This window comes from Gigantopelta aegis, chromosome 3 (genome assembly GCF_016097555.1).
Source record: "Gigantopelta aegis isolate Gae_Host chromosome 3, Gae_host_genome, whole genome shotgun sequence".
In the NCBI taxonomy this organism is placed as follows: Eukaryota; Metazoa; Mollusca; class Gastropoda; order Neomphalida; family Peltospiridae; genus Gigantopelta; species Gigantopelta aegis.
The window spans coordinates 2,911,834-2,925,237 of NC_054701.1; the positions used below are offsets into that span (position 1 = coordinate 2,911,834).

A 13,404-nucleotide genomic window follows, 5' to 3' on the forward strand; every position below is an offset into this window, starting at 1 on the left:
TATTATATACTCATTGCGTTGTTGATATTATTCAATGATAAACGTCACAATCAAATTTATTAAACGAAATTTCAGCCGAGAGAAAAAGAAAGAAAGAAAGAAAAAAAAACACGATCGAGCGATGACGAGAGGAGGGGGGAAACCACTAGCCCACAGGGGCTAGTGGTTTTGCGTTTCTCACTAGCCCGAACTTAAAAACCACTAGCCACGGGCGTCGGGCTAGCGGATTTGTCGAACTCTGGTTATACCAGCGTGGTGCACTGGCTGGAACGAGATATAGCCCAATGGGCCCACAAACAAGGATCGATCCCAGACCGACTGCACATCAAACGAGCATTTTACCACTGGTCTACATCCCACCCCTGTGATACTGATGTACAAATGTAGCAGGTTTCCTCTCTAAGACTATATATAAAAATTACCAAATGTTTGACATCCAATAGCTGAAGATTAATAAATCAATGTGCTCTAGCAGTGTTGTTAAAAAACAAAAAAACTTGTTCATTCTACAATGTACCAAGGTGAAGTGAAGGATCACAGTAAACAGAGTTTCCATGTATTCACTCACAGCAAGATTCTCCACCAAAATTAATGGAGGGCTAATATTCTCACTTGGTGACACTTTGTGGTCATCAACTAACAACCATCAATTAGATGATGCCACCCTTCAAAAAAACCACAAGAAACCCAGATGGGCATCTCCTAAATACAAAATATTAAGGACAAATGCTTTAGGTGGGGTTTTTTCCATATTTTATTCCATTAATGGCAATATTTATCAGCACTCTTGTTCAAATCAAAATCATGATTGAAACTATATCAAATTTGATCTATTGTCTTTGTTTTTTCATTACATTAATTACTTAGAGAAAATAACTGCCATTTTAACAAAGTGTATATTAGAGATAACAATATACCAGCAAAATCCTCAATAACACAGTTTTGCTTCTGTACATATCCAAGTTTAACTTCAGTTATAAATGAACGCAAACTTCACAACATGACAAAGGGTACGTATAAAACAACATCTTTCCTTCTGGAGAGGGACAACAACATGAACAGTGCAGAATAGGAAACAGTTTTCATCTTACTTGATGGAGACTGGAGTAAAATTACAGTTAATTTTATTGCACTGCTCGGATGAATGACCAGTATTAGATATACAAATTACGGTTCACTCTATAAATACAAAGTTATTTCATATATATATATATATATATATATATATATATATGTCAAGGGAAGTAAATTTAAACATGTTGGTCTTGTGTCAATGAATTTAAAAAGGTGAAATATAGTTGTTACTTTTTCAGTTGTGGCAAAACTTCTATCTTAAGCTAGTTCTTGTTAATCAAATGTCAGATGTTTTAGCCCATTTGTATGGCAAGAATTTTGTGGAATTGAACATCTCTTCCATCATAAACATGTTTTGAGCTACTTTTTAATGACTTTTTTTTTTAAGGTAAAATAATATGTTTCTTTGAGTTTTCTTAATTCAAGAACTTTTAATATTTAATACATATTGAGATCAATATCGACAGGTGCAACTATGATCACTGATTGACTGGTCTATGACTTGTATTTTGTGAGAAATATAGCACTAAACCCAGAAGTGGCTACCACCAAAAATGTAACAACCTATATCTTACCTTCTCAGGAGAGATGAAAATAATGGTGATGAGTTTCAAGTGTTTGGTACAAAATGTTATTGTGAAATCTCAACAAATGTGTTTCTTGATAAGCAATAAAAGTGAAAAAATTGGAGTTTTTTTATTTCTCAACACCAATATATGCCAGATGTTGTACAACATGACCATAATGACCCACCTGTAACCATGGTCACATTACACGTATGTTTAAGTACAAACGAGGAACACAAATATTGGATTTATGCTCTTTTACTCTACATGCACTTTAACAAGACAATAAAATGTGGCTTTGTTTTTGTAATCACAAATAAAGTGGTGCTCGGAGTAAGGTACGAGATGTATGAAATAAAAATTGATCACTTCGCAATGATTGTCTAATATTATTCGATGCATCACTAAAAACAAATATTTAAAAAGTTCTCCACTCCCCCAGTACATCAGGTTTACCATTGTTATTTGGTAATAGAAATCCACACTCTTTAAATACAAGCACCAAATTGCTACACAAAGATGTGAAAACCATATTCTCAAAATACTTTTATTTCTCACTGTTCACCTGATCTGTATTTCAGTCTGATGGAAAAACTTATTTAAAAATGTCTCAGAATACATATACATGTACAATCAATATTGTGAAGTTTTCCATGGGACCATACCAGTAAGTATTCCTAAATATCTTATTGTCCATTGCTAACATCAATCACTATTTATATAGATGTTCAAACACCCATTTTCAAACCTCCCAGTATGTGACCAAACCCCTATCTTGAATCTGAACATGTTCCTATTTTCAAACCTCCCATTAAATGCCATCATTAAGTGTATGAACAGGTCCCCATTTTTAAAACTCCCATTAACTGCCATCATTATGTGTATGAATAGGTCCCCATTTTTAAAACTCCCATTAACTGCCATCATTATGTGTACGAACAGGTCCCCATTTTTAAAACTCCCATTAACTGTCATCATTAAGTGTATGAACAGGTCCCCATTTTTAAAACTCCCATTAACTGCCATCATTATGTGTATGAACAGGTCCCCATTTTTAAAACTCCCATTAACTGCCATCATTATGTGTATGAACAGGTCCCCATTTTTAAAACTCCCATTAACTGCCATCATTGAGTGTATGAACAGGTCCCCATTTTTAAAACTCCCATTAACTGCCATCATTATGTGTATGAACATGCGCCACCTTCAAACTCCCATCAACTACCCTTAGTATTTATATAAACATACCTTCAAACTTCCATCAACTACCCTTAGTATTTATATAAACATACCTTCAAACTCCCATCAACTACCCTTAGTATTTATATAAACATACCTTCAAACTCCCATCAACTACCCTTAGTATTTATATAAACATACCTTCAAACTCCCATCAACTACCCTTAGTATTTATATAAACATACCTTCAAACTCCCATCAACTACCCTTAGTATTTATATAAACATACCTTCAAACTTCCCATCAATTGCCTTACTATTTATATGTCCCCATTTTCAAACCTCCCATGATGATTAACTGTCCTCATTATGTGTATGAACATGCCCCTTCAAACTCCCATCAACTACCCCCAGTATTTATATGAACCATTTTAAAAACTGTTTATTAACTGCCCTGCATACAGTTTCTTTTTTTAATAGCTGATTTGCTCATAAATATTAATCACTTAAAATCAAATAATTATTAATGGCATTTAATGTTTTTGTTTTTTTTATATTTGTGTCAAATCCAACTGAACTACCACTAACATTGTTGAAAATGGTGAAAAAAAGCTAATAGACTTTAGTGTCTAGACTGAAACCTTAAAACTGAGGTTTATATTTAGTTTATTTTTAAAAATATGTGTTCATTACACATTTAAAAAATAATCTTGTCACCGATTTACGGCTGGTGCAAATTGGTTTTAAACCTTAAATGAAGCATGTACACGTATACTGTTTCATACTTCTGTCAAATATAATGATCAATTAATTCAAACTAGTTTCACTGTATGGAATTTTTTTTGAAGTTTTGAAAGAAAATATTATTTGACCCAAACACTGCAACAGTAATTAGCACTTTCCATAAAAAATATTTCAATACCATTGTAACCCCCATTTACAGATACGTTCATTACCTTTACATTATTTACAATTACAGTGATGCATTTCCACAAACACAAACGTTTTAAAGAAATTCATAATAATTCAACAAAGTAAGCAATGATTTAAACGGGCAACCATTTACTACAAGACATAATTTAAAGACACCCATGACGTTTGCTTCAAAAGAGTAAGAAAATAACTAAAACTGTAATAATGACTTTCACAAAATCTAAAGCAAGTGACATCTATTTTGGAAAATTAAAAAGTAAATGTAAACAGTATTCACACCCCAGCACAAGTATGATCCAAATGTCAAAACAAAATATAAAAGAAAGAATTAAAAAATAGTTACATATTTACAATCTAAAGGAATTTATTTCTTTCTGGGGTTTTTTGGTTCAATATCCGTCAAAGATCTAGGAAGAATGTAAAATGACCACCCACATTTGATCAGAATGAAAATGAATATCTCAGGAATTGATGTATCGGTGACCTTGAAAGTAAAGACCAAAATGATGACCTTAGGGCCACTTCTAACTTTGGAAATCAGAAAGTGACATCTGTGCCAATCTTTATTCTTCTGACAGACACACCAAAAAAATACTGCACACTCAAAAACACACCCACACAAACCACAAGTAAAATAATAAATGAAATGCAAAAACTGTAAAATGTTGAGCTGCTATGAGATCAAACCAAACGTACAGATTCTACAACCATCAAAAGTGATGCCGTTCATGTCCTGCTGCTCTTGGTCAATTGTTATGAAATAAAATAATGTTTTTTTATTTCTCCTCCGAGTATAACCTGACACTGTTAACATCCCCAGTCCATGTGTGAAACGGTGACGCACTTACTGTCATTCTGTACTCGTGGGTCAAAACGTGTGGCTACCTGACTGGGAATCACAGACACTTTGGTCCAACATTACACCAAGGTTAGCTAGTTGAATCGTACACACAAATACCAAATAAGAGTATTGGGATTTTCAAAGCTATCTTACTGCTACGAAATCGTAAAAGCATAGCGACTTCATAGCTTACAATGGTTTTACGATTTCATAGTGCTAAGATAGCTTCAAAAATATAGGCCCTGTCTGTACGGTGTCAAACACACAGGAACTCACCACTGGATACAAAATAAACATATTGCAGTTGTGGCCTACATCAACATATCATTGTATGTAAAAGAAACCTACACACTGGATACTATTTTTCAAATAGTAACAACTGGTAGTATTTTTATATTCATGTCTCCTGCCCACAATCACATCCGTCTCCCACACCCTCCAAAGAGAAACCCAGTGTAGTACATGTCACAGCTTGAATACTGACTGTAAGAGGAAACATTTACCGACCAACCTTTCGTTTATACTACCATTAAGTTAAATCAAAAACTATAAATAAAATAAAACTAAGCATTTTGTCAGACAAAACACAACACTAGAACTTATGTCTTTAAAGAGAATTGAGAAGATTATTAAGCGTAAAGGAAGACAAATACCGAAATATCTCTTGTAAGTAAAATTCAACACCACCTTTTCATTTTAGTTTGCTTTTACGTCCATAACTGGGGTAAAATTAACTTCCCCAGAAATATTAATAGGTGGTTGATGCTACTAAAAAGCACTTTAAGCTAGTTGTTTAATTCCACGGATGTAATTGTTGTGGACAAGACTCAGTAATAAAAATCCATCAATCCACTAGTTGTTTAATTCCATTGATGTTACTTTTGTGGACAAGGCCCACTACCAAAATTCCATCAATCCACCGCATCCATGTCAGTGTAGGTAAATTCCGCATCCGAATATTTGTTGTCAATCAGAGTTGTCTTCTCCTCCTCAGATTCATTCTTGTCTCGCTCAACTTCACCTTCTTCTTCCTTTTCTACATCCCGTTTCTCTGTCTTTGACTGGTTGACCTGTGTCTTGTTTTCACAAGGTGACCGGTCTGTCTCTGGTTTCTGGGCGGTCTCCAACGGCAATGCAGGTTCTCTCAGACAGGCCGGGACCGGTGCAGGTCTGTTCCTCTGTCGGTAAAACAAAACATACGCTGCGGCAGTCACTACATTCTTCTCATTACCGACCGGAGTCACTCTACTGTCATCACACAGCCGCCAGTCTGAAATACAAACAACTCGTATAGAGTGGGGGCTAATCAATAATTTAACAGTCATTATAAAACTTGTACAGGTATTGAGGAAAGTAATTCAGGGGAGAAACCTGATTCAACTACATAGGAAACTTGAGATGTTTTATTTATGTACATTTTTACAGCCAAACAGCAAAACAAATTGTTAATATAGCCATGATTGGAATGTGAAATCATTCAGTGGGTCCAAAAGGATGGATTGATCCTACGATCCCTGCCACCTCAGTGAAAGTATCACCACTGAGCTACACCCATTCCATATTCCATGGTTTAAGAAAGAAGATATTACACATCTATCCAAATAATTTTAGAGGTATTTCACTTGGGGGATAATATCACTGTGTTTCGTTATTAACTATAAGGATTTATTACAAAGTACGGATCTGGGGACGAGACGAAGTTAAGTCCCTAAATCCAAACATTTTGTAATAAATCCTTATAGTGAACAACGAAACACAGTGATATTATCCCTATTCTAATAATACACCTATTAGGAGTATCTGTAAGAAATTTTATTGTGTTTTTATTAAAGCAATCCCACAAATCTTTAAAACCTAATTTATCTATTCTCCTTACTAACGATATTCGAGTAAAACGCTTGTAATAAGTAAAAGTATAACGTAATATTTTTTTCTTTCCTTTGAAATGATGTCACTGACATAGGAGTGAAGCCAAGGCAAATTTATTACTATTGTAAAAGTAAAGTTTGTTTTATTTAACGACGCCACTAGAGCACATTGATTTTTTATCTTATCATCGGCTATTATTACTATTGTAGTCTGTATTTTGATACAGGATACACTAAAAATATATTTTTGTTTGCTGTTAATTTTTGTTGCAAACCATATGCATATGACTGGACTTCATATTTGTGAAGCGGTGTTTCAACCTCATATTGAATTATTTTGAACAATCGTCTGGATTAATTTTGAACATATTTTTATTTAATGTTTTTATAAATACATAAAATTATATTCAATTATGAAATGAAAAGTATTATTTACATGAGTTTTTCAAAATGTTGCAATATTTTAAAGCAGTTATTGTTGTTTCAAATTAAGTTTACAAAATCCATAGTCATTTCCATCTTTTCTTTATCAATTTTACTGTTCCAAAAAGTATGTTTTAAACAAAAATGGTGTACTTCAGATTGTGATATAATTATTTCTGATGAACCTGCTTGTGCCATTTTGGGAACACAGACTAGAATAGCAGGCAATAAGATACATGATCGAATTGACTGCTGCGATCGATCAGGGACTGGACATTACTCTGGTAGGGTTGGTGTTCATTGCTGCTAACGAAGTGTTAAAAATTATAATGGCACAAAATAATAACAAAATAACAACAATAACATAATGTTCATCTGAAGTTAGTAATATTTTTGCAAATTGTTTCTAACGACGTTTAAATATAATGGAAGACACGGAACTAATGTACTAACAAAAATACTACACATGAGGTTAAGTGACAGCATATCGGACGAGTTCTCGGAATTTGTCCATGACAGCGTACATCTATCGTCCGATTTATCACAAAAATTAACCAATCGAAAAAAGGGTTATATGAAAGTTGTATTAGAATATTAAATACTTCTATTTTGGAAACTAGCATTAGGACTAGGTTGAATTTAATAATATTATCCATGAAGCACAGGCAGGTTTCCGAAATGATTACTCCACAATAAATCAATTCAGATGCTGTATCAAAAATACCTTAGAAAACCTAGCCATCAATTTTACGTTGCTTTTATTGATCTTCGCAAAGCTTTTGACTTTGTAGATAGGAAAAAGTTACTGTATGTGTTGCATACAAGGGGTATTCAAGATAAAATATTTAACATTTTAAAAGATATGTATGAAAAAGTAAAAGCTTGTGTTAGAGTAAAGAATGTTAGGACATATCCCTTTACAACATCTAGTGGTGTCCATCAAGGGTGTATGCTAAGTCCAGTTTTGTTTATAATTTTTATTAATGAATTTATAAATGAGATGAATAATAGTAATCTCAGATGAATTTTTGTGAATGAAAATATTAATGATATACTAATGCTTCTCTTTGCTGATGATGGTGTACTTATTGATGATATAGTAATAGGTTTGCAAAAAAGCTTGATGTTCTAAAAAGATTTGTATAAAATGGGGATTAGAAGTTAATGTTGATAAATCTAATATACCTGGTAATTGTATTTAGAAATGATAGGTACTTAAGATGTAACGAGAAGTGGTTTTATAAGGGCATTCAATTAACAACTGTGTCATATTATAAGTATGTTGGTATAACATTCTCTTCTTGTTTGAAATGATCGAAGGCTTGCAAGACTTATCTATTCAAGTGAGTAAACCCTTTTTTCCGATTTTTACTTTATTTAAGAGATACTCTACTATGGTATTGTCCACAATATATCTGATACTAAAATAGCTCCTATTTTATTATACGATTCTGAAATATGGGGATTTATTTATCGAGAATCAATTGTAAAAGGCATTTAGGAGTTTCAAAGAGAGTATCATCAATTGCTGTGCTTGGGGAAATAGGTAGAGATCATTTGTAGGTGCAATACTTTAGCCTTTGTATAAAATATTTGTGTAAATGGTTACATATGGATTCATCCAGATATCCCAGAGCTTGTTATATGTTGAAATGTGATGATGAAACTGGTAAAATTAATTGGGTATCACATGTAAGCACACTGTTACTTCAAACAGGGTTTTCTTATGTTTGGATTGCTCAAGAATGTATACATTTATATATGTCCAGCTTTGTACCATAAAGACATTCATTTTCAAATTTAAACCCTGGCATGATAAAATTAATTCTTCGAATTTTTTAAAGGCATATTCTTCTTATAAATCTCTTTTAGAAACAGAAAAGTATATATTATATTTGTCACAATATAAAGATTTCTTGAGAATTGTTTTCAAAATTTTGGTGTTTGTGATATAAATTAAAAATACAGAAAAGCAGATATAATCCAGTAATAGACTGAAATGAAACTATGTGTATAAAATGTAATCTCATTCAAGTGGAAGATACTTTCTTTTAGTATGTCTATATTTATATAATGTTTAAGCAGGAAATATTTGTTAACAGAATATTTTATAGTAAATCCTTCAAGACTTTGTTTGTTTTTATTTATTGATTTCCAACCAAAATACAATTTAAGTGTATTAAAGAAAGAGCCTTGTTTTAAAGAGAAATCTGCTACTTTAAACTGAATATGTATTGTTTTTATTTATTGATTTCCAACCAAAATACAATTTAAGTGTATTAAAGAAAGAGCCTTGTTTTAAAGAGAAATCTGCTACTTTAAACTGAATATGTATTGTTTTTATTTATTGATTTCCAACCAAAATACAATTTAAGTGTATTAAAGAAAGAGCCTTGTTTTAAAGAGAAATCTGCTACTTTAAACTGAATATGTATTGTAATTTGTACACAACTTGAACTCCCAACGGTCGAACCTACCGGTATTCTCGAACCAAGAACAAAGTTCCGATTTTTCTCTATTAAACTTTTTTATTTTGGTGCCGATTGGTTGAATACCCCTAGGGTGAAACAGAAGTTTCTCTCGAACCAGTTTATTGGTCCAAACTGTAAAATTAAATAATATTTAGCTCAAACGGCTAAGTCTATCCGAAGAAATATGAAAAAAAAAATTTGTAGTAATTTTTCATCGACCCTTTCACGCCAGTCACTAAGTAACTTATTATAAATTCGGAATTAAATCTTTAAGTGGAACGAAAGAAAGAAAGAAAGAAATGTTTTATTTAACGACACACTCAACACATTATTTTACGGTTATATGGCGTCAGACATATGGTTACGGACCACACAGATTTTGAGAGGAAACTCGCTGTCGCCACTACATGGGCTACTCTTCCGATTAGCAGCAAGGGATCTTTTATTTGCGCTTCCCACAGGCAGGATAGCACAAACCATGGCCTTTGTTGAACCAGTTATGGATCACTGGTCGGTGCAAGTGGTTTACACCTACCCACGACGCCACCGAGGCCGGTTTAAGTGGAACGAATTAATTCTAGATCATATGCCGGCTTATCGTGTTGTTTATTTAGCACCTATCGGTAATTATCTTTCAAGTACAGACAATTGCAAAGCGGTAATCGTTAGATGAATGAACCTTGCATGTAACATCAATCAACCGATGAGCCTAGGCATACCATGCAGGTTTACTTTAATCATTTTAATCGCTACTCTGTGCATGAGTGTTAGCATATTTTGTTTTTAACTTGGAAGTACAGGAGAGATCAATGAAATGTATTGACTGCAACAATTACAGGTAAACGGTCTCCTGTGTTTCATGCACCTTAATTTTGAGTAAATGCTTTCACCCACACGATTTCTATAAAATTCCGTTCCCAGTCATAGGTAATATTTATCACCAACCTGGATCAGTACTATGAAAATGTGGAACCAAAAGTCGTTGAGATACAAAAACTACTGAACTAAAATACCAGGCCATTATGGAATTAGAAAAAGGGTGGAAATCAAAAACAGCAGTAGCAAAAATGTTTCATGTCCCTAAATAATACTCTTTCAGGGTGGATAAAAAAGGCGGGTGCCATTAAAGAGGGGTATACAAAATTCGGCCCTAAGCTAAATATTATGAGAGTAGGTCAGTTTGAAGAGCTAGAATCAGTAATGTTGAAGTGGTTTACTACCATGCGAGACCGAGTTATCCCCATTTCTGGGCCACTTCTCTCAGAAAAAGTTCAACAGTTTCCTGACCATTTGGGGTGTGCTAACTTCAAGCAATCAGTTGGGTGGTTGGAATGGTTTAAACAATGCCACAGATTCATCTTCGGAAGAAATGTCAGAATGGGAACATCGACTGTCAAATATCCTCGAAAGATTTGAGGCAGCTGACATTTATAACGCAGACGAAACGGGCATTTTTTTCAGACTAGTGCCAGACAGAACTCTCAAGTTTAAAGATGTCCAATGTCATGGTTGGGGAAAAAAAGTAAAAAGCATCTCACTGTCCTTGTTTGCAGAAATATGGATGGCAGTGATAAACTGCCTCTTTTTGTAATTGGCAAGTCACAGTGATTTCAGGGGGTGAAGTCGTTACCAACCAAGTATGAAAGTAATTAAAAAGCCTGGATGACAGGGGAAATGTTTTCTCGATGGTTAGTTAGGCTGGAAAATGGAAAATGGTATAAAAATAGCCATGATTGCGGATAACTGTCCCGCCCACCCTAAACTGAAAGGTCTGAAAGCAACTGGGCTGATCGTTTTGCCACCTGACACAACCAATTAAACACAGCCCATGGACCAAGATGTGATAAACAACCTGAAAAGCCACTACAAACGACTTGTGATCATGAAGCAGTTTGACACAGCAGAAAGAAACACAGACGTGCTAATTACGGTACTGGATGCAATGTATTTGATGCAGCAGGTGACACAAAACCAATTGTTTCCGTGATGCCAAGTTTGTTCCCAGCTCTAAGGATGCCACGACTGTGAATGAAGATGACAACGACGAGCCTCTAGCATGCCTGGCAGAACTCTGTATTAGAGATATCCAACAATTCATCCATGCAGACCTTGATATTCCGACATGTACAGTAACGACAGATGACAACATTCTCAAGGATGTGCTTCTTGAAAGAAACCTGGATGCAGAGAATGACGACGAGATGGACGATGAGATGGTAGGCGGCAGTGAACAGGATATCAAAGAACAGAGTGTGACTGAAGCTTTTGAAGCGTACCAATATACTACGAGGATATTTCCAAACAAAAGCGGGCAGTGAATTAGTGTTGGTTTTGTGCATAACAAACTTGTAAAAGATGACTTTAAAAACCATTGTGCCAAACAAGCTGTGATCACTGACTTTTTAAAAATATAACTATTATCATTGTATTACCACTTCTTGAATGATGACAATCATGTTCCAGTTTTATATATTCTCTATTATATAATTTTGTCAATCATATTTCATATGATATTCCGTATTTTCTCAACGTTGTCAATATGTCGCAAAAGATTCTACAGCAGCATAATAAAGAACAACTTTTAAAATTAATAAATATACGTCTTTGTTATTTGTTTATTTAACGGTGATAAATAATTGTTACAAACATCTCATCTTTGACGGCGACTTCGTTATGAGTCAATCGGACCATCTCGCCCAAGCCGGTTTTACTGAAATATGCGAGGTTGTCTAATTATTTTTGTGTTACAGAAGCACCTGACAACAGCTGAATGCATGGTTCGAATTACCCGATGGGTCGAACAGACTTTGATGCACCAACAGTGTTCGAGCCAATGCGAATCTACTGTAATTATCTTGGTCATGTAGCCTCAATAGCTTAATAAATATCTTGTCTTGTCTTGTCTTGATCTATTCATATCGTACTGTGGTCATTTCAACATCAATGTAAATAATTTAAATACCTAAAAACATAACAAAAACAACAAAACAAAAACTTTGAAAACATTTTCTCAAACCTTAATCAGGACTTACCAACTAAAACAAAACCTAACAACTTTGATATTTTCTCAAATGTTAACTGTGACTTACCGACTTCACTCTTGAGCGAGTCGGCTGTGTCCGCACACCGTACGTATGACGTGTAGTGTCCCCCGAGGATCCCCCCGTGGTGGTTGATCACCGCATACAGGTCATAGATCGGTGGGGCCTGGTCCGACTGCTGCTGGCCCAGAATAAATTTGGACAAATCAAGGCCTCTGTACATGTAAAAATAAAAATATATAAAAGTGAATATTAAAATAAAAATAAAGAAAATTTGATAAATAAATATAAAATAAATAAATAGATATAGAAATAAAAATAAATAAAAGTAATGGCTATAAAAATATTGTATGATGATTTGGTGAAAATAAGAAATACTTACCGGTCTATAAAAAATTACATTTTTAACACTTGAAACTGGAGACTTAGCATATAGCCGATATTGACTGATAGGCAAAGATATACAGTAGTAAGCACTAAATCATTCAATAATATTGTTTGTGTTAACAATGAATGCTATTTTCTCAGTGACAAAAAAACTAAAATGTATGTATTTTGAAACAAGAAACTGTGACTCACAAAAGCATGACATACCGTGTTGGAAACTGGACCATCTTGTCTCGGTTAGGGTTAGGGTTATATATAAAACTGAATGACATAACGTGTTGGAAACAGGACCATCTTGTCGATCTTGTCTTGGTTAGGGTTAGGGTTACATATAAAATTGAACAACATACCATGCTGGAAACTGGACCATCTTGTCTCAGTTAGGGTTAGGGTTATATATAAAACTGAATGACATACCGTGTTGGAAACTGGACCATCTTGTCGATCTTGTCTCGGAAGATAAAGTTTCGGAAGGAGAATCTCTTGAGCTGAATGATCAGCGTGTGGGGCACACGCCAGATTGACATCTGTTTGGTCGCCTCTTGGTGTTTCTTACACCGTGGACAATACCTGTAATCACAACAATTGTTATTAAACAGGCTCTCAAATTAGCCCAATCAAA

The 13,404-nt window shown here is 34.2% G+C and overlaps 1 protein-coding gene across 1 annotated transcript in view; it reads right to left on the reverse strand.

Moving 5' to 3' along the window:
• Window positions 1–736: 736 nt before the first annotated feature.
• The window catches only part of LOC121367394 (ubiquitin carboxyl-terminal hydrolase 19-like), a 50,300-nt gene continuing 37,632 nt past the window's right edge, over window positions 737–13,404 (reverse strand). Inside the window, exons 25-27 of the mRNA XM_041491547.1 lie at window positions 13,200–13,352; window positions 12,444–12,610; window positions 737–5,862 (exon numbers count right to left, since the gene is read on the reverse strand). Of these exons, the coding sequence (XP_041347481.1) occupies window positions 5,504–5,862; window positions 12,444–12,610; window positions 13,200–13,352 (679 nt within the window). The 3' untranslated portion in view covers window positions 737–5,503. The remainder of the gene's footprint in view (window positions 5,863–12,443; window positions 12,611–13,199; window positions 13,353–13,404) is intronic.